Source organism: Salvelinus fontinalis, chromosome 38 (genome assembly GCF_029448725.1).
Source record: "Salvelinus fontinalis isolate EN_2023a chromosome 38, ASM2944872v1, whole genome shotgun sequence".
Classification (NCBI taxonomy): Eukaryota; Metazoa; Chordata; class Actinopteri; order Salmoniformes; family Salmonidae; genus Salvelinus; species Salvelinus fontinalis.
The window spans coordinates 584,410-606,344 of NC_074702.1; the positions used below are offsets into that span (position 1 = coordinate 584,410).

The following is a 21,935-nucleotide window of genomic DNA, read 5'->3' on the forward strand; positions in this document are numbered from 1 at the left end:
AGAGAGAGAGAGAGAGAGAGAGAGAGAGAGAGAGAACCAGAGAGGGAAAGAGAGAGAGAGAACCAGAGAGATATTCTGTTTGTTGAAAACACTAAAGCTGAGTGGATGCGCTCCGGGTACAAGGTCAAGGTGAACTGAATTCACAGGTGGAAAACTTCTTCAGAAACTGAATAGTACACATACAACAAAGTTCATTAAGTGTTGTAGTGTGTTTCTGAGCGCTTCACACCATCTCTCTCATCACCTGAAACTAACAGCACATGTGGTTTGAACAATTGGAGGACGTGGTGCCTCTTGTCTTTAAATCAGCAGATATCTCATATGATAGGGTGGCCATTGTGGTCACACTTTAGAAGAGCTTCCTCCACGTCAACAGAGGAAATGGTGAGAAGCTAAACATTACAGGGAGCAGGCACAGTGATGCTGAAGAAGGCACTTCAAGACCATAGTTTTAGGGGACAACAGTATGAGCATTAAATCAACTCTGGTGAGTGTGAATGTGAGAAATGTCAATATAATAATAGTGATAGTTTTAATGTAAATGTATGAATGCAGTTGTCAATATTTTATGTTAATGATCTTCTATGTAAAAGTAGGCGAGACACTCGGATTTCTCTCACAACAGTTTCAAGCTAAATGTAGGCAATAATGACTGTTTTGATAAGATATTGATGAGGATGATGATGGTGATGATTATGATGAGGATGTTGATGATGATGGTAGTGGTGATGACGATGAATTCAGGCGATAAAAACATGGTCAGGACTATTTTAGACAACAATACATTGGATGATGATTATTATGATTGTTGCAATTAAAGAAATAGGTGAAGGGTATACAGTGTATATATATATATCAAACTGTTATGATTGCATTATGACTTCAGAAGTTAATACTCATCAGCGAAACAACATCATATTCCCACAGGTATTGTGACTGAGACGTCATGGCTTGTGCAGACATCCCTATGGACATCCTGGGTCCTGAGGCTGAGGAGGAGGAGTATAAGGAGGCCGGGGACCAGAGAGGAGAACCACTGATCAAGTATTACCAAGCAACTGAACTAATGCCTGCTCCCAAAGGACCACTCCATGACCTGTTGCTGAAGCAGCCTGCCGTGTTGGGGGTAAGACCATAGATACTAAGAGCTCTATATAATATCATATTATACTGATCTTTATCTATGAGTATAGATACTAAGAGCTCTATATAATCTCATGCTCTTTATCTATGGGCATAGATACCAAGAGCTCTATATAATACCATATTATACTGCTCTTTATCTATGAGTATAGATACTAAGAGCTCTATATAATCTCATGCTCTTTATCTATGGGCATAAATACTAAGAGCTCTATATAATCTCATGCTCTTTATCTATATGGGCATAGCCGTGGGAAGTAGTTTGGGGGTGGGGGTGCTGTCACTTTTTCACCGACTACGGGACTAGTAAACGCCCAGCGCACTAATTCTATGATTTTTTAAAAATATATACACTACCGGTCAGAAGTTTTAGAACACCTACTCATTCAAGGGTTTTTCTTTATTTTTTTACTATTTTCTACATTGTATAATAATAGTGAAGACATCAACACTATGAAATAGCACATATAGAATCATGTAGTAACCCAAAAAGTGTTAAACAAATCAAAATATATTTTATATTTGAGATTCTTCAACTAGCCACCCTTTGCCTTGATGACTTGCCTTGCCTTGATACAGTATCAGTCAAAAGTTTGGACACCTACTCATTCAAGGGTTTTTCTTTATTTGGACTATTTTCTACATATACATATATAGATGTATATTTTTAATGATTTCAATTGTATTTATTATTCCGACTTTTCAAGGGGTGCTGCAACACCCTCAGCACCCCTACTTCCTATGGCCATGTCTATTGGTAGGACTCAGAGACAGGCCTTTACAGTGTCTCTGTTATATGTTAAGTGGACATGCACAGTGAGGGGAATTTATAAGAGGAACTGATGCAGTTATTAGTATACTGGTTCATGAGAGAAGTGTGAAAGTCTATTTTGAATGGGGAACTGTTAACCAAACGTTTTTCTTTTAACAGAATGTATACTGTCTCATGAGTTCTCATGGTTCCAGGCATGCATGAATGCCGATCTCAAGTTTATGGATAGTTTTGTCTCCATAGTTTGGACCTGTGTGATATTTAAATACCTTATCATTTAAGTCCTGTATTATATACTGTGATATTTAAATACCTTATCATGTATTATACACTGAGATATTTAAATACCTTATCATGTATTATACACTGAGATATTTAAATACCTTGTCATGTATTATACACTGTGATATTTAAATACCTTATCATGTATTATACACTGTGATATTTAAATACCTTATTATGTATTATACACTGTGATATTTAAATACCTTATCATGTATTATACACTGTGATATTTAAATACCTTATCATGTAAGTCCTGTATTATACACTGTGATATTTAAATACCTTATCATGTATTATACCCTGTGATATTTAAATACTTTATCATGTAAGTCCTGTATTATATACTGTGATATTTAAATACCTTATCATGTATTATACACTGAGATATTTAAATACCTTATCATGTATTATACACTGAGATATTTAAATACCTTGTCATGTATTATACACTGTGATATTTAAATACCTTGTCATGTCAGTCATGTATTATACACTGAGATATTTAAATACCTTGTCATGTATTATACACTGTGATATTTAAATACCTTATCATTTAAGTCCTGTATTATATACTGTGATATTTAAATACCTTGTCATGTATTATACACTGTGATATTTAAATACCTTGTCATGTCAGTCCTGTATTATACACTGTGATATTTAAATACCTTATCATTTAAGTCCTGTATTATAGACTGTGATATTTAAATACCTTATCATGTATTATACGCTGTGATATTTATATACCTTGTCATGTCAGTCCTGTATTATACACTGTGATATTTAAATACCTTATCATGTAAGTCCTGTATTATACACTGTGATATTTATATACCTTATCATGTATTATACACTGTGATATTTAAATACCTTATCATGTATTATACACTGTGATATTTAAATACCTTATCATGTATTATACACTGTGATATTTAAATACCTTATCATGTATTATACACTGTGATATTTAAATACCTTATCATGTATTATACACTGTGATATTTAAATACCTTATTATGTATTATACACTGTGATATTTAAATACCTTATCATGTATTATACACTGTGATATTTAAATACCTTATCATGTAAGTCCTGTATTATACACTGTGATATTTAAATACCTTATCATGTATTATACCCTGTGATATTTAAATACTTTATCATGTAAGTCCTGTATTATACACTGTGATATTTAAATACCTTATCATGTATTATACACTGTGATATTTAAATACCTTATCATGTATTATACACTGTGATATTTAAATACCTTATCATGTATTATACACTGTGATATTTAAATACCTTATCATGTAAGTCCTGTATTATACACTGTGATATTTAAATACCTTATCATGTATTATACACTGTGATATTTAAATACCTTATTATGTAAGTCCTGTATTATACACTGTGATATTTAAATACCTTATCATGTAAGTCCTGTATTATACACTGTGATATTTAAATACCTTATCATGTATTATACACTGTGATATTTATATACCTTATCATGTATTATACACTGTGATATTTAAATACCTTATCATGTAAGTCCTGTATTATACACTGTGATATTTAAATACCTTATCATGTATTATACATTGTGATATTTATATACCAGGGTGTGATTAGGGTGGGCATTCTAGATTTTCTGTTTCTATGTTGGTGTGTTTGATTCCCAATCGGAGGCAGCTGTCTGTCGTTGTCTCTGATTGGGAATCAGATATAAGTTGTCAGTTTCCTTTTGGGTTTTGTGGGATCTTATTTTTGTTTGTTGCTTTATGTACGACTAGCTTTACGTTCGGTGTGTGTTCATTGTTTTTTCCCGGTGTTCCGGTCATTTATCATCCGATGACGAGTGTAACACTTCCCTTTTTTAGAGCATCTGTCGTCATTAAATGTCAATTAATAAATAACTACCAGACCCAAATGTAAATGTTTTAAAATGCATCAAATATATGACAGGACTGTGTAACAGTTAACTATATAAATATATGACAGGACTGTGTAACAGTTAACTATATAAATATATGACAGGACTGTGTAACAGTTAACTATATAAATATATGACAGGACTGTGTAACAGTTAACTATATAAATATATGACAGGACTGTGTAACAGTTAATTATATAAATATATGACAGGATTGTGTAACAGCTAACTATATAAATATATGACAGGAATGTGTAACAGTTAACTATATAAATATATGACAGGACTGTGTAACAGCTAACTATATAAATATATGACAGGACTGTGTAACAGTTAACTATATAAATATATGACAGGACTGTGTAACAGCTAACTATATAAATATATGACAGGACTGTGTAACAGTTAACTATATAAATATATAACAGGACTGTGTAACAGCTAACTATATAAATATATGACAGGACTGTGTAACAGCTAACTATATAAATATATGACAGGACTGTGTAACAGTTAACTATATAAATATATAACAGGACTGTGTAACAGCTAACTATATAAATATATGACAGGACTGTGTAACAGTTAACTGTATAAATATATGACAGGACTGTGTAACAGTTAACTGTATAAATATATGACAGGACTGTGTAACAGTTAACTATATAAATATATGACAGGACTGTGTAACAGTTAACTATATAAATATATGACAGGACTGTGTAACAGCTAACTATATAAATATATGACAGGACTGTGTAACAGTTAACTATATAAATATATGACAGGACTGTGTAACAGCTAACTGTATAAATATATGACAGGACTGTGTAACAGTTAACTATATAAATATATGACAGGACTGTGTAACAGTTAACTATATAAATATATGACAGGACTGTGTAACAGCTAACTATATACATTTATGAATATATATGAATTTAAAGAAGTGTATGTTTAGTTAGAATGGTCTTGCTTCTGGTGGCACAGAAATGCATTTCACAGAAAATACATTTATGGATGATAATTTTCAAAGGTTAATTTGTGAGGGTTTGTGTTTGCAACAGTCTTTGCAGATGACGAGCGGTCTACTCAGTGTTGCAGTAGGACTTGTGTTTGCTGCAACTCGGGAGGCGAGGCATTCCCTTTTAACCATGTTCAGAGTCGCACCCTTCACTGGACTACTAGTGAGTAGTGGTAGCATTGTCTTTTAATCGTTACATGTTATTTGTTTTAACGTCGAGGATCACTTTGGAAATACTGAAAGTCTTTTGATGAAGGTTTTCAAGAGTACTACTCTGGGGTCAAATTCACAGCTTGTTGGATGCATATATTGTTTTTACCCACAATTCAATAGCACTGACTGAAATTTAAGGGTGAACATGTTTTACGTGAACTTCTGAATGTCATCTTATTTCAGTATATAATATACTGATCATGTAACTATCACTAAATTATAATTTAAGCAATTAAGTAAAATCAATTAGTAAAAAACTGTTCACCCAAGTTTCTGTTCATTAAGCAATAGTAAAATATTGATTAACACGCTTATAAAACCTATTGATAATTACTGTCAATGTGAGGACCTTTAAATGTTATCCTTCTCTTCTCTCTCTCTTCTCTCTCCTCAGTTCTTCATCGCTGGGTTGTTATCCAACCTGTTGTTCAAATTCCCCAGACTATTACCTGTAAGTCAATAGTTTTACCTGTAAGTCAATAGTTTTACCTGTAAGTCAATAGTATTACCTGTAAGTCAATAGTTTTACCTGTAAGCCAATAGTATTACCTGTAAGTAAATAGTATTACCTGTAAGTCAAAAGTTTTACCTGTAAGTCAATAGTATTACCTGTAAGGCAATAGTTTTACCTGTAAGTCAATAGTTTTACCTGTAAGTCAATAGTTTTACCTGTGAGTCAATAGTTTTACCTGTGAGTCAGTAGTTTTACCTGTAAGTCAATAGTTTTACCTGTGAGTCAATAGTTTTACCTGTGAGTCAATAGTTTTACCTGTGAGTCAATAGTTTTACCTGTGAGTCAATAGTTTTACCTGTAAGTCAATAGTTTTACCTGTGAGTCAATAGTTTTACCTGTGAGTCAATAGTTTTACCTGTGAGTCAAATAATGGCAATGCAGAAATACCCAGCGGGCAAAACAGATTGAACTACAACCAGATTAACATCATAATCGCCTCATTGAAACCAGTTTTGCCCCCTGGGTAGATTAGATTACGATAGATTAGTTTAGATTAGAAAACCTTTACACAATATAATGTACATTGGGATACAGACAACATCACAAATAAAAAAACAACAGATCAGCAAGCAGTTAAATGTTTTAATTGATTAAAGATTTTTTTAAAGTGTTTATACATTGACTGTTCTGATATTCATGTTTATATTAGACTAGATTTACTAAAAACCTTGATTGAAACCTTGGAGGCTTTGATGAGTTTCCTGTCATTTTAACACACAGTAGCCGATGGTAGAAGGTCCATGTAACGCTCTGTCTTGTGAACCTGTAGGTCTGCCTGTGTGTCAACATTGGCAGCATGGTCGTAGCAGGAGTTGGAGGAGTGTTGATATGCGTTGACTTGGGCATGGACATGCCTTCCTGGGATTCCAATGTTCAACATCATATAAAGGTTATTAGTTATAAAAGTAGATTTTTGTTCTCATCAAAGTTGACGTACTGTAGTAATGGGATATGACGGCATCATGCTTGATGAAGGTCTGTCCCTGACAGTTTTGTTGTTGTGTTTCTGTAACAGCTGGAGGTGCTGATGCTCTGTGTGTTGGTCATGGAGGTGACCCTCTCTGCTGTCCTCTCCTTCTGGATCCGGGGAGTGAAACGCAGCCATTCACCGTGAGCTGTTATCTGTCTGACAACTATTCATGGACGACCACATCCAAATAGATTGACATTTAAAAAATAAAATGATAGTGAGCGAGGATGACAATGGGGAAATGCTGTGTCAGAGGGCAGCAGGGAGTTATCATTATAATGGAGTCTCTATTTGATTGTAAATGAACCACCATCTGAATATCCAAGATAGAAAGTACTCTAAAACTGTTTAGCTTCGACCATCAGTGTGTGTCTCAATGTATGAGAAAGTACAGCAGCCTCAGATATCTTTACCCACTATCCATTTTTTGACGGCCCTAAACCTATCTGTGGGTTTTAGAGTACTGTCTCAACCTCGGTGATTGCCTGCCTGCCTCCCTCCCTCCCTGCCTACCTGCCTGCCTGCCTGGCTGCCTGCCTGCCTGCCTGCCTGCCTGCCTGCCTGCCTGCCTGCCTCCCTGCCTGCCTGCCTGCCTGCCTCCCTGCCTGCCTGCCTGCCTGCCTGCGAGTCCTGTCTGTGTGGTTCTCTCTGAGCAGGCTGGTTGTGGTCTAACACACACACACACAGCGTAGCTACACGCTCCACTCAGACTGAGAACAACAGTCTTGTGGTCAAAACTAGAATGCGTCCCAAATGTCACCCTATTCCCTATTTACTGCACTACCCTACCCTGACCAGGGCAGGGTAGGGCACAACGATGTAGGGAATAGGGTGCCATTTGGGACACGCCCGTATTGTGTTCTCTGAGGTGTCGAGGCAACCATTCTTCATTAGCGTTGCCTCCTCATTGGTTCGTTGTTCCCTATTCCAACCAGTATCAGTTCTTCCTGTGTGACTCTATCTATCTCAGTGTGTGTGTGTGTGTGTGTGTGTGTGTGTGTGTGTGTGTGTGTGTGTGTGTGTGTGTGTGTGTGTGTGTGTGTGTGTGTGTGTGTGTGTGTGTGTGTGTGTGTGTGTGTGTGTGTGTGTGTGTGTGCAGCGGTGTGTTTGTGGTTAATGATACGAGTGTGTCTGTATGTAGCAGTAGCGTTGGGCGCTAACTGTAAAGGCTGACAGCATCAGTACAGAGCTTAGGCCGACCAGTTGACAGTTTGAAACAGAGACATTTAGAAACTAAGCCCCGTTGTTGCTGTTTTCAACTGATACGCTCACATCTAACAGACTCTGTTATCCAGAGACAGTGCTTTGCCTTGCTCGCTTCAACCACTGGAATTGTTGTTTGAGTAAAAATCATTTCCATATTAGGCATTGGGAAAAAGCTGAAGTAATATCATGTCAGATGTCGCTGTGGTGCTAAAAATCAAAGAGCTTTTTAATATCCTGTTTAATACTCTGTACAGAGAGACACATAGTACTGGTACGATAAGAACAGCCAGAGAGACAGGGAAATGTCACTTGTTCCGACGCCTCGATCACACCGACAGTGTCAAACGCAGCGCTCCATTGGAAATGAATGTACTTCTGGTGGACCAAAATGCCATACACCGTCGCTGTGATGGAGGCGTTAATCAACAGAATAGCTGGTGGTGAATCCCCACTAGCGTCTGTCTAGCTGTCTGCTGAGTACTTTCCATGTGTTTGCTTCCTTGAATAAGACTTAATAAAACAACTCTTCTACATTATAAACAGTGATACATATCTAGTTCATTAAAACACATATACAGTCAGAACGTGACGTACCAGCATTGGTAAAACTATTTCTTTAAGTACTGCATACATAGCAATGTCAAATTTTCAATACATCGTTATGAAATGCCAAAGGCCATCAGTCTCAGCGGTGAGTGCTTGTTGTGTGTCTGTTGTTGTCAGAGTGGTCTGTTGTTGTCAGAGTGGTCTGTTGTTGTCAGAGTGGTCTGTTGTTGTCAGAGTGGTCTGTTGTTGTCAGAGTGGTCTGTTGTTGTCAGAGTGGTCTGTTGTTGTCAGAGTGGTCTGTTGTTGTCAGAGTGGTCTGTTGTTGTCAGAGTGGTCTGTTGTTGTCAGAGTGGTCTGTTGTTGTAAGAGTGGTCTGTTGTTGTCAGAGTGGTCTGTTGTGTGTCTGTTGTCAGAGTGGTCTGTTGTTGTCAGAGTGGTCTGTTGTGTGTCTGTTGTCAGAGTGGTCTGTTGTTGTCAGAGTGGTCTGTTGTTGTCAGAGTGGTCTGTTGTTGTCAGAGTGGTCTGTTGTTGTCAGAGTGGTCTGTTGTTGTCAGAGTGGTCTGTTGTGTGTCTGTTGTCAGAGTGGTCTGTTGTTGTCAGAGTGGTCTGTTGTGTGTCTGTTGTCAGAATGGTCTGTTGTCAGAGTGGTCTGTTGTTGTCAGAGTGGTCTGTTGTGTGTCTGTTGCCAGAGTGGTCTGTTATGTGTCTGTTGTCAGATTGGTCTGCTGTTGTCAGAGTGGTCTGTTGTGTGTCTGTTGTCGGCGTGGTCCGTTATGTGTCTGTTGTCAGAGTGGTCTGTTGTGTGTCTGTTGTCAGAGTGGTCTGTTGTGTGTCTGTTGTCGGCGTGGTCTGTTGTGTGTCTGTTGTCAGAGTGGTCTGTTATGTGTCTGTTGTCAGAGTGGTCTGTTGTGTGTCTGTTGTCAGAGTGGTCTGTTGTGTGTCTGTTGTCAGAGTGGTATGGTGTGTGTGTTGTCAGAGTGGTCTGTTGTCAGAGTGGTCCGTTATGTGTCTGTTGTCAGAGTGGTCTGTTATGTGTCTGTTGTCAGAGTGGTCTGTTGTGTGTCTGTTGTCAGAGTGGTATGGTGTGTGTATGTTGTTTTCAGAATCCAGTAGAGTCCAGTAGAGTCCAGTAGAGTCCAGTAGAGTCCAGTGGAGACCGAGTGGAGACCAGTAGAGTCCAGTAGAGTTTAGTCGAGACACAGTAGAGTCCAGTGGAGACCAGTAGAGTTTAGTCGAGACACAGTAGAGTCCAGTGGAGACAGAGTGGAGACCAGTAGTCCAGTAGTTTAGTCGAGACACAGTAGAGTCCAGTGGAGACAGAGTGGAGACCAGTAGTCCAGTAGTTTAGTCGAGACACAGTAGAGTCCAGTAGAGACCAGTAGATTCCAGCGGAGACCAGTAGAGACACAGCAGAGGGCCCAGTGTTACAGGCGTCACTGAGCATGCTTAACAGGATAGCTTCCTCACTCACAAGTCTTTACTGATCCTCCGTAACACCTGTTCTCAGTGCAGTGGCCTCACAGCTACAAGAGGAAGACACATTGACAGGGTTAACACAAAGGATTTACAAACGGTCAAACATTGCAAATGTCCAACCCCAACTGTCTGGTTACTACTGAGCTAGAGAAAGGTTGATTTAACATTACTGTCTGATAAAAAACATGAGCTGGCGCACGCCCAGAATAATAGTTTGTGTGGAGGCGCTGACTAACGGACAATAAACTATAAACTATCAAAATAAAGAAAGTCACACACTCCATGTATAAACTCCCAGCAATTTAATGAGTATTTACCAACGTTTCAGCATCACTGTGCCTTCCTCAGGGTGATGTCATGAATACTTGAACCAGGTTATTTTGACACACAGTGCAATTAGTGTAACCAATGACAGTAGTGAGGGGTGTGTCATAATGATTACGTTCATTAAAATTAATTAGCGAAACTGTTAAAAAATAGTATATGGCATATTAAATATATTACCCTATTGTTATCATATAGAAACATAATGGAATATTGTACATCATATTAGCATCAACATACATTATTGTTTCATTCAGTTTCACATAATAATTTAATATTTCATTGTTGTTACATGTAATACTGGTTCAACCTTAATATATAATGAGCATCATCAACAGAGGGAACATAGTAGGTGTACGCTAATAAGCTGTAAAAAGAATTGTTCAATTTATAAGACTTGTTCATAAAGGAAAATGTGTTCATAAGAAGGGCCTGAGATCCAAGTCAATATTCAGACCACTAGGGGTCAATTAAGGTTGAACCAGTATTACATGTAACAACAATGAAATATTAAATTATTATGTGAAATTTAATGAAACAATAATGTATGTTGATGCTAATATGATGTACAATATTCCATTATGTTTCTATATGATAACAATAGGGTAATATATTTAATATGCCATATACTATTTTTTAACAGTTTCACTAATTAATTTTAATGAACGTAATCATTATGACACACCCCTCACTACTGTCATTGGTTACACTAACTGCACTGTGTGTCAAAATAACCTGGTTCAAGTATTCATGACATCACCCTGAGGAAGGCACAGTGATGCTGAAACGTTGGTAAATACCCATTAAATTGCTGGGAGTTTATACATGGAGTGTGCAACTTTATTTATTTTGATAGTTTAACATTACTGTCTAACATCTAGACTGTAAATCTATTGACTAGGCTCCTTCTACGTGTTATGACCGGTAAGAGTAGATGATTACAATGTAGTACTGTCATAACATTTTATTATAACAGATTTCTGCACCAAGGATCTGCTGCCCCCTAGCTGCTGAGCTAAGGTATGAACAACAAGTGAACCTATCACCAAGGATCTGCTGCCCCCTAGCTGCTGGACTACGGTATGCACAACAAGTGAACCTTTAAACATAATGACCGTGCAACGCCAACAAAAGCAGAACAAACTTACAGCTATGTAACATGCTATAGCACACATGGCAGAAGGACACAGAGGAGCATGAGACATGAGACGGACCAGAGAACCCAAAAGCTTGACACAACAAATCATCCATCACTAGGACACAGAGTGTTAACTGGTCAGGTCACATGGTCAGGGGAAACTCCTGGACCAACACAGCAGTCATTTAACCCTAGCAGGACACTGCCACCCACCCACACCCACCCACCCACCCACCCACCCACCCACCCACCCACCCACACACACACACACCCACACACACACACACACACACACACACACACACACACACACACACACACACACACACACAAAGCATGTTTGCACACAGATATGTATTCATGGTCCGGACAGAGGGAGATCCCCACAGTTGTTAATGAGGCTGTGAAGCAAACAGAACACCACGACACAGACCACGCCCACTCTGGCCAGACCCAATTACTTACTGAGCTAAACAGCCCTCTCTCTCTCTGTGAGTCAGACCACTGTAGAGAGGCCTATTGTAATATGAGAGGTCTTGCTCTGACAAAAACAAAACAACACACAAAATGCTGGTGAGAGAGAAACCAGGGAGAGCCAATGGCTGCAATGTTCACTCTTCACTCCACTGGAATGACGTGTTTGATTGGACAGGATGATGTTGGATGACAGATAGTGGGTGGGTTAGGAAACCTCTGAATAAACAGAATCCTTCATGTCCTAGTGTAGAAAAACCTTCAGAAGTTACTTCACTTCAACAGAGAGTATTCAGCAACCAGCGCCAGAACAGAGATCTTTCACCTACCCACCCGCCCTGGGTTCAAATACTACTTGAAATCTTTTAATGACTTTGAGCGTTTGCTCTAGTCTGCCTGAAGTGCTTGAGCCTATTCTAATAATCCATTAAGCCAAGCAAGATCAATCAAGCACAGATTAAGTATGATCAATCAAGCACAGATTAAGTATGATCAATCAAGCACAGATTAAGTATGATCAATCAAGCACAGATTAAGTATGATCAATCAAGCACAGATTAAGTATGATCAATCAAGCACAGATTAAGTATGATCAATCAAGCACAGATTAAGTATGATCAATCAAGCACAGATTAAGTATGATCAATCAAGCACAGATTAAGTATGATCAATCAAGCACAGATTAATTATGATCAATCAAGCACAGATTAATTATTTGAAATGATTTCATATAGTATTTGAACCCGGGTCTGTTAGCTACTTTAAACGTGTCTACATAATGTCACTATTATGTGTAAAAACCACCATTCTACTCACTGCTGTGATGAAGGTGCTGCCCTGGGCTTGGAGGACCTGGTCCTTAGGGAATAGGGCTGGGGGAGGGGCCATCTGAGGGTGGGAGGAGCCGGGAGGCGTGGACGAACACAGGAAGGAGGAAGTGGAGTCGCTGGGTAAGGCGTCGATGATGATGTTGGGGCGGCCGTGGCCTGGGCCGGGGAGGGTGAGGCTGCTCAGCCCCGTCACACTGTCACTGGAGGTATGCTGGGACGACGTCTCCCCCGAGCTCTCTGTGACTGTTGGACAACACACAGAAGATTCAATAGTCATTTAGTTTAGGGAGACTTTCAGGGGGACAGAGAGGAACATGACCACAGTTTCAAAGAGGAATTAGACATCCTTAGTAATGTGTTAGGGACAAATGCTGTTAGGGACAGTAAGACACTTTAAGACGAGGACATGTCATGCATACCAAATGGCTCCCTATTCCCTATATAGTGCACTACGGTTGACCAATACTTATAGGGCTCTGGTTAAAAGTAGTGCACTAGATAGAGAAGAGGGTGCCATTTGGGACTCAGGCATGGATACCTGTTAGGGCCTGCCTGTCACTCACTCACTCACTCACTCACTCACTCACTCACTCCCTCACTCACTCACAGAAGGCTGCCTGTCTGTCACTCACTCATAGAAGGCTGGCTGCCTGTGTCCTGCTCCAGCTCGTCCTCCTCAATGCAGTCGTAGGGCCAGTGGCTGAAGGAGGGTACGCTGCCCGGGGGGTAGGGGTGCTGGTGGGCGTGGGGGTGCTGGTGGGCAGGCGAAGGGTACAGGTGCAGGTTGAGGGAGCCCAGCAGTGAGGAAGAGGACTGGGAGGAGGAAGAGGAGGTGCTACTGTTGGAGATGGTGGAGTGAGGCCGCTTAAAGGGCGTGGAGTGGTCGAAAGAGGACACGGCGATGGACGCCCTGGTCCTGGACTCTGGAGGGAGAGAGGGAAAGATTGGGTAGAGAACATGAACATTTCACTGTACACTTTTCTATCTATGGATCATGTCTCCATGGAATGAGGTATCAGGTTACTCTGGGACAACCACAGAACACAGGAGGTATCAGGCTACTCCGGGACAACCACAGAATACAGGAGGTATCAGGCTACTCCGGGACAACCACAGAACACAGGAGGTATCAGGCTACTCTGGGACAACCACAGAACACAGGAGGTATCAGGCTACTCTGGGACAACCACAGAACACAGGAGGTATCAGGCTACTCTGGGACAACCACAGAACACAGGAGGTATCAGGCTACTCTGGGACAACCACAGAACACAGGAGGTACCAGGTTACTCTGGGACAACCACAGAACACAGGAGGTATCAGGCTACTCTGGGACAACCATAGAACACAGGAGGTATCAGGTTACTCTGGGACAACCACAGAACACAGGAGGTATCAGGCTACTCTGGGACAACCACAGAACACAGGAGGTATCAGGCTAATCCGGGACACCCGGAGAACACAGGAGGTATCAGGCTAATCCGGGACAACCGGAGAACACAGGAGGTATCAGGCTACTCCGGGACAACCACAGAACACAGGAGGTATCAGGCTACTCTGGGACAACCACAGAACACAGGAGGTACCAGGTTACTCTGGGACAACCACAGAACACAGGAGGTATCAGGCTACTCTGGGACAACCATAGAACACAGGAGGTATCAGGTTACTCTGGGACAACCACAGAACACAGGAGGTATCAGGCTACTCCGGGACAACCACAGAACACAGGAGGTATCAGGCTACTCCGGGACAACCACAGAACACAGGAGGTATCAGGCTAATCCGGGACAACCGGAGAACACAGGAGGTATCAGGCTACTCTGGGACAACCGCAGAACACAGGAGGTATCAGGCTACTCTGGGACAACGACAGATTACAGTTCTAAAGAGTATACACACAACACTGTCAGTGAGGTAACATTAGAGGAGAGGACAATACACTAGCCAGACAGTCAGTCTAGCATGAGGTAATGCAGAGGACGTTCCTATTCTTCCTCTTGTTTGTCTAATCTGAGCTGTACATGTAACATTGTGTCTAGTGTTTGAGTTGATGTTACATTGTGTCTAGTGTTGGAGTTGATGTTACATTGTGTCTAGTGTTTGAGTTGATGTTACATTGTGTCTAGTGTTTGAGTTGATGCTACATTGTGTCTAGTGTTTGAGTTGATGCTACATTGTGTCTAGTGTTTGAGTTGATGTTACATTGTGTCTAGTGTTTGAGTTGATGCTACATTGTGTCTAGTGTTTGAGTTGATGCTACATTGTGTCTAGTGTTTGAGTTGATGTTACAGTGTGTCTAGTGTTTGAGTTGATGCTACGTTGTGTCTAGTGTTTGAGTTGAAGTTACATTGTGTCTAGTTTTTGAGTTGATGTTACATTGTGTCTAGTGTTTGAGTTGATGCTACATTGTGTCTAGTGTTGGAGTTGAAGTTACACTGTGTCTAGTGTTTGAGTTGATGCTACATTGTGTTTAGTGTTTGAGTTGATGTTGATGTTACATTGTGTCTAGTGTTTGAGTTGATGTTACATTGTGTCTAGTGTGTCTAGTGTTTGAGTTGATTGTGCTTGTTTTGTATTCTTTGTGTACAAAATCAAGAAAAACGTTGATTAGAAAACAGACCGGGAGGCTGGGTAGAAATTGAGTGAAGAACGAGGAGAGCTAAATGTTTTGTCATTCTTGAGGAAACTAGTAACCATTCATTAAGGTCTACAGGTATTGTTGAGGTAGCTAGTAACCATTCATTAAGGTCTACAGGTATTGTTGAGGTAGCTAGTAACCATTCATTAAGGTCTACAGGTATTGTTGAGGTAGCTAGTAACCATTCATTAGGGTCTACAGGTATTGTTGAGGTAGCTAGTAACCATTCATTAGGGTCTACAGGTATTGTTGAGGTAGCTAGTAACCATTCATTAAGGTCTGCAGGTATTGTTGAGGTAGCTAGTAACCATTCATTAAGGTCTACAGGTATTGTTGAGGTTGCTAATAACCATTCATTAAGGTCTACAGGTATTGTTGAGGTAGCTAGTAACCATTCATTAAGGTCTACAGGTATTGTTGAGGTAGCTAGTAACCATTCATTAGGGTCTACAGGTATTGTTGAGGTAGCTAGTAACCATTCATTAAGGTCTGCAGGTATTGTTGAGGTAGCTAGTAACCATTCATTAAGGTCTACAGGTATTGTTGAGGTTGCTAATAACCATTCATTAAGGTCTACAGGTATTGTTGAGGTAGCTAGTAACCATTCATTAAGGTCTACAGGTATTGTTGAGGTAGCTAGTAACCATTCATTAGGGTCTACAGGTATTGTTGAGGTAGCTAGTAACCATTCATTAAGGTCTGCAGGTATTGTTGAGGTAGCTAGTAACCATTCATTAAGGTCTACAGGTATTGTTGAGGTTGCTAATAACCATTCATTAAGGTCTGCAGGTATTGTTGAGGTAGCTAGCAACCATTCATTAAGGTCTACAGGTATTGTTGAGGTAGCTAGCAACCATTCATTAAGGTCTACAGGTATTGTTGAGGTAGCTAGTAACCATTCATTTAAGGTCTGCAGGTATTGTTGAGGTAGCTAATAACCATTCATTAAGGTCTGCAGGTATTGTTGAGGTAGCTAATAACCATTCATTAAGGTCTGCAGGTATTGTTGAGGTAGCTAGCAACCATTCATTAAGGTCTGCAGGTATTGTTGAGGTAGCTAATAACCATTCATTAAGGTCTGCAGGTATTGTTGAGGTAGCTAGCAACCATTCATTAAGGTCTACAGGTATTGTTGAGGTAGCTAGTAACCATTCATTAAGGTCTGCAGGTATTGTTGAGGTAGCTAGTAACCATTCATTAAGGTCTGCAGGTATTGTTGAGGTAGCTAGTAACCATTCATTAAGGTCTACAGGTATTGTTGAGGTAGCTAGTAACCATTCATTAAGGTCTACAGGTATTGTTGAGGTAGCTAACAACCATTCATTAAGGTCTACATGTATTGTTGAGGTAACTAGTAACCATTCATTAAGGTCTGCAGGTATTGTTGAGGTAGCTAGTAACCATTCATTAAGGTCTACAGGTATTGTTGAGGTAGCTAGTAACCATTCATTAAGGTCTACAGGTATTGTTGAGGTAGCTAGTAACCATTCATTAAGGTATGCAGGTATTGTTGAGGTTGCTAATAACCATTCATTAAGGTCTGCAGGTATTGTTGAGGTAGCTAGTAACCATTCATTAAGGTCTACAGGTATTGTTGAGGTAGCTAGTAACCATTCATTAAGGTCTGCAGGTATTGTTGAGGTAGCTAGTAACCATTCATTAAGGTCTACAGGTATTGTTGAGGTAGCTAGTAACCATTCATTAAGGTCTACAGGTATTGTTGAGGTAGCTAGTAACCATTCATTAAGGTCTGCAGGTATTGTTGAGGTAGCTAGTAACCATTCATTAAGGTCTACAGGTATTGTTGAGGTAGCTAGTAACCATTCATTAAGGTATACAGGTATTGTTGAGGTAGCTAGTAACCATTCATTAAGGTCTGCAGGTATTGTTGAGGTAGCTAGTAACCATTCATTAAGGTCTACAGGTATTGTTGAGGTAGCTAGTAACCATTCATTAAGGTCTGCAGGTATTGTTGAGGTAGCTAGTAACCATTCATTAAGGTCTGCAGGTATTGTTGAGGTAGCTAGTAACCATTCATTAAGGTCTACGGGTATTGCTGAGGTAGCTAGTAACCATTCATTAAGGTCTGCAGGTATTGTTGAGGTAGCTAGTAACCATTCATTAAGGTCTGCAGGTATTGTTGAGGTTGCTAGTAACCATTCAATAAGGTCTGCAGGTATTGTTGAGGTAGCTAGTAACCATTCATTAAGGTCTACAGGTATTGTTGAGGTAGCTAGTAACCATTCATTAAGGTCTAAAGGTATTGTTGAGGTAGCTAATAACCATTCATTAAGGTCTACAGGTATTGTTGAGGTTGCTAATAACCATTCATTAAGGTCTACAGGTATTGTTGAGGTAGCTAGTAACCATTCATTAAGGTCTGCAGGTATTGTTGAGGTAGCTAGTAACCATTCATTAAGGTCTGCAGGTATTGTTGAGGTAGCTAGTAACCATTCATTAAGGTCTACAGGTATTGTTGAGGTAGCTAGTAACAATTCATTAAGGTCTACAGGTATTGTTGAGGTAGCTAATAACCATTCATTAAGGTCTACATGTATTGTTGAGGTAACTAGTAACCATTCATTAAGGTCTACAGGTATTGTTGAGGTAGCTAGTAACCATTCATTAAGGTCTACAGGTATTGTTGAGGTAGCTAGTAACCATTCATTAAGGTCTACAGGTATTGTTGAGGTAGCTAGTAACCATTCATTAAGGTATGCAGGTATTGTTGAGGTTGCTAATAACCATTCATTAAGGTCTGCAGGTATTGTTGAGGTAGCTAGTAACCATTCATTAAGGTCTACAGGTATTGTTGAGGTAGCTAGTAACCATTCATTAAGGTCTGCAGGTATTGTTGAGGTAGCTAGTAACCATTCATTAAGGTCTACAGGTATTGTTGAGGTAGCTAGTAACCATTCATTAAGGTCTACAGGTATTGTTGAGGTAGCTAGTAACCATTCATTAAGGTCTGCAGGTATTGTTGAGGTAGCTAGTAACCATTCATTAAGGTCTACAGGTATTGTTGAGGTAGCTAGTAACCATTCATTAAGGTATACAGGTATTGTTGAGGTAGCTAGTAACCATTCATTAAGGTCTGCAGGTATTGTTGAGGTAGCTAGTAACCATTCATTAAGGTCTACAGGTATTGTTGAGGTAGCTAGTAACCATTCATTAAGGTCTGCAGGTATTGTTGAGGTAGCTAGTAATCATTCATTAAGGTCTGCAGGTATTGTTGAGGTAGCTAGTAACCATTCATTAAGGTCTACGGGTATTGCTGAGGTAGCTAGTAACCATTCATTAAGGTCTGCAGGTATTGTTGAGGTAGCTAGTAACCATTCATTAAGGTCTGCAGGTATTGTTGAGGTTGCTAGTAACCATTCAATAAGGTCTGCAGGTATTGTTGAGGTAGCTAGTAACCATTCATTAAGGTCTACAGGTATTGTTGAGGTAGCTAGTAACCATTCATTAAGGTCTACAGGTATTGTTGAGGTAGCTAATAACCATTCATTAAGGTCTACAGGTATTGTTGAGGTTGCTAATAACCATTCATTAAGGTCTACAGGTATTGTTGAGGTAGCTAGTAACCATTCATTAAGGTCTACAGGTATTGTTGAGGTAGCTAGTAACCATTCATTAAGGTATGCAGGTATTGTTGAGGTTGCTAATAACCATTCATTAAGGTCTGCAGGTATTGTTGAGGTAGCTAGTAACCATTCATTAAGGTCTGCAGGTATTGTTGAGGTAGCTAGTAACCATTCATTAAGGTCTGCAGGTATTGTTGAGGTAGCTAGTAACCATTCAATAAGGTCTGCAGGTATTGTTGAGGTAGCTAGTAACCATTCATTAAGGTCTATAGGTATTGTTGAGGTAGCTAGTAACCATTCATTAAGGTCTGCAGGTATTGTTGAGGTAGCTAGTAACCATTCATTAAGGTCTACAGGTATTGTTGAGGTAGCTAGTAACCATTCATTAAGGTCTACAGGTATTGTTGAGGTAGCTAGTAACCATTCATTAAGGTCTACAGGTATTGTTGAGGTTGCTAATAACCATTCATTAAGGTCTACAGGTATTGTTGAGGTAGCTAGTAACCATTCATTAAGGTCTACAGGTATTGTTGAGGTAGCTAGTAACCATTCATTAGGGTCTACAGGTATTGTTGAGGTAGCTAGTAACCATTCATTAAGGTCTGCAGGTATTGTTGAGGTAGCTAGTAACCATTCATTAAGGTCTACAGGTATTGTTGAGGTTGCTAATAACCATTCATTAAGGTCTACAGGTATTGTTGAGGTAGCTAGTAACCATTCATTAAGGTCTACAGGTATTGTTGAGGTAGCTAGTAACCATTCATTAGGGTCTACAGGTATTGTTGAGGTAGCTAGTAACCATTCATTAAGGTCTGCAGGTATTGTTGAGGTAGCTAGTAACCATTCATTAAGGTCTACAGGTATTGTTGAGGTTGCTAATAACCATTCATTAAGGTCTGCAGGTATTGTTGAGGTAGCTAGCAACCATTCATTAAGGTCTACAGGTATTGTTGAGGTAGCTAGCAACCATTCATTAAGGTCTACAGGTATTGTTGAGGTAGCTAGTAACCATTCATTTAAGGTCTGCAGGTATTGTTGAGGTAGCTAATAACCATTCATTAAGGTCTGCAGGTATTGTTGAGGTAGCTAATAACCATTCATTAAGGTCTGCAGGTATTGTTGAGGTAGCTAGCAACCATTCATTAAGGTCTGCAGGTATTGTTGAGGTAGCTAATAACCATTCATTAAGGTCTGCAGGTATTGTTGAGGTAGCTAGCAACCATTCATTAAGGTCTACAGGTATTGTTGAGGTAGCTAGTAACCATTCATTAAGGTCTGCAGGTATTGTTGAGGTAGCTAGTAACCATTCATTAAGGTCTGCAGGTATTGTTGAGGTAGCTAGTAACCATTCATTAAGGTCTACAGGTATTGTTGAGGTAGCTAGTAACCATTCATTAAGGTCTACAGGTATTGTTGAGGTAGCTAACAACCATTCATTAAGGTCTACATGTATTGTTGAGGTAACTAGTAACCATTCATTAAGGTCTGCAGGTATTGTTGAGGTAGCTAGTAACCATTCATTAAGGTCTACAGGTATTGTTGAGGTAGCTAGTAACCATTCATTAAGGTCTACAGGTATTGTTGAGGTAGCTAGTAACCATTCATTAAGGTATGCAGGTATTGTTGAGGTTGCTAATAACCATTCATTAAGGTCTGCAGGTATTGTTGAGGTAGCTAGTAACCATTCATTAAGGTCTACAGGTATTGTTGAGGTAGCTAGTAACCATTCATTAAGGTCTGCAGGTATTGTTGAGGTAGCTAGTAACCATTCATTAAGGTCTACAGGTATTGTTGAGGTAGCTAGTAACCATTCATTAAGGTCTACAGGTATTGTTGAGGTAGCTAGTAACCATTCATTAAGGTCTGCAGGTATTGTTGAGGTAGCTAGTAACCATTCATTAAGGTCTACAGGTATTGTTGAGGTAGCTAGTAACCATTCATTAAGGTATACAGGTATTGTTGAGGTAGCTAGTAACCATTCATTAAGGTCTGCAGGTATTGTTGAGGTAGCTAGTAACCATTCATTAAGGTCTACAGGTATTGTTGAGGTAGCTAGTAACCATTCATTAAGGTCTGCAGGTATTGTTGAGGTAGCTAGTAACCATTCATTAAGGTCTGCAGGTATTGTTGAGGTAGCTAGTAACCATTCATTAAGGTCTACGGGTATTGCTGAGGTAGCTAGTAACCATTCATTAAGGTCTGCAGGTATTGTTGAGGTAGCTAGTAACCATTCATTAAGGTCTGCAGGTATTGTTGAGGTTGCTAGTAACCATTCAATAAGGTCTGCAGGTATTGTTGAGGTAGCTAGTAACCATTCATTAAGGTCTACAGGTATTGTTGAGGTAGCTAGTAACCATTCATTAAGGTCTAAAGGTATTGTTGAGGTAGCTAATAACCATTCATTAAGGTCTACAGGTATTGTTGAGGTTGCTAATAACCATTCATTAAGGTCTACAGGTATTGTTGAGGTAGCTAGTAACCATTCATTAAGGTCTGCAGGTATTGTTGAGGTAGCTAGTAACCATTCATTAAGGTCTGCAGGTATTGTTGAGGTAGCTAGTAACCATTCATTAAGGTCTACAGGTATTGTTGAGGTAGCTAGTAACAATTCATTAAGGTCTACAGGTATTGTTGAGGTAGCTAATAACCATTCATTAAGGTCTACATGTATTGTTGAGGTAACTAGTAACCATTCATTAAGGTCTACAGGTATTGTTGAGGTAGCTAGTAACCATTCATTAAGGTCTACAGGTATTGTTGAGGTAGCTAGTAACCATTCATTAAGGTCTACAGGTATTGTTGAGGTAGCTAGTAACCATTCATTAAGGTATGCAGGTATTGTTGAGGTTGCTAATA

The 21,935-nt window shown here is 39.5% G+C and overlaps 2 protein-coding genes across 3 annotated transcripts in view; one reads left to right on the forward strand and one right to left on the reverse strand.

The window, feature by feature from the left end:
- The first annotated feature begins 104 nt into the window (after positions 1 to 104).
- Positions 105 to 8,404, forward strand: si:ch211-269k10.4 (uncharacterized protein LOC100150242 homolog). The gene is made up of 6 exons (XM_055903093.1): positions 105 to 487; positions 928 to 1,126; positions 5,207 to 5,326; positions 5,771 to 5,827; positions 6,660 to 6,779; positions 6,906 to 8,404. The coding sequence occupies exons 2-6, from the start codon at positions 947 to 949 to the stop codon at positions 7,002 to 7,004; spliced, it is 576 nt and encodes a 191-aa protein (XP_055759068.1). The 5' UTR covers positions 105 to 487; positions 928 to 946; the 3' UTR covers positions 7,005 to 8,404.
- Positions 8,405 to 8,413: 9 nt separating this feature from the next.
- zgc:158766 (uncharacterized protein LOC100009641 homolog) overlaps positions 8,414 to 21,935 on the reverse strand; it is an 81,932-nt gene continuing 68,410 nt past the window's right edge. Inside the window, exons 22-25 of one of the 2 annotated variants that reach the window (XM_055903091.1) lie at positions 13,487 to 13,777; positions 12,841 to 13,097; positions 12,016 to 12,091; positions 8,414 to 10,135 (exon numbers count right to left, since the gene is read on the reverse strand). In XM_055903091.1, the coding sequence (XP_055759066.1) occupies positions 12,047 to 12,091; positions 12,841 to 13,097; positions 13,487 to 13,777 (593 nt within the window). In that variant the 3' untranslated portion in view covers positions 8,414 to 10,135; positions 12,016 to 12,046. The remainder of the gene's footprint in view (positions 10,136 to 12,015; positions 12,092 to 12,840; positions 13,098 to 13,486; positions 13,778 to 21,935) is intronic. The other variant, XM_055903092.1, reaches the window with a different exon arrangement.

Coding starts and splice junctions, on each gene's coding strand:
- si:ch211-269k10.4 (XM_055903093.1), top strand. CDS start 947: ATGGCTTGTGCAGACATCCCTATGGACATCCTGGGTCCTGAGGCTGAG. Junction 5,828..6,659: donor AATTCCCCAGACTATTACCT/GTAAGTCAATAG, acceptor GTGAACCTGTAG/GTCTGCCTGTGTGTCAACAT. Junction 6,780..6,905: donor ATGTTCAACATCATATAAAG/GTTATTAGTTAT, acceptor TTTCTGTAACAG/CTGGAGGTGCTGATGCTCTG.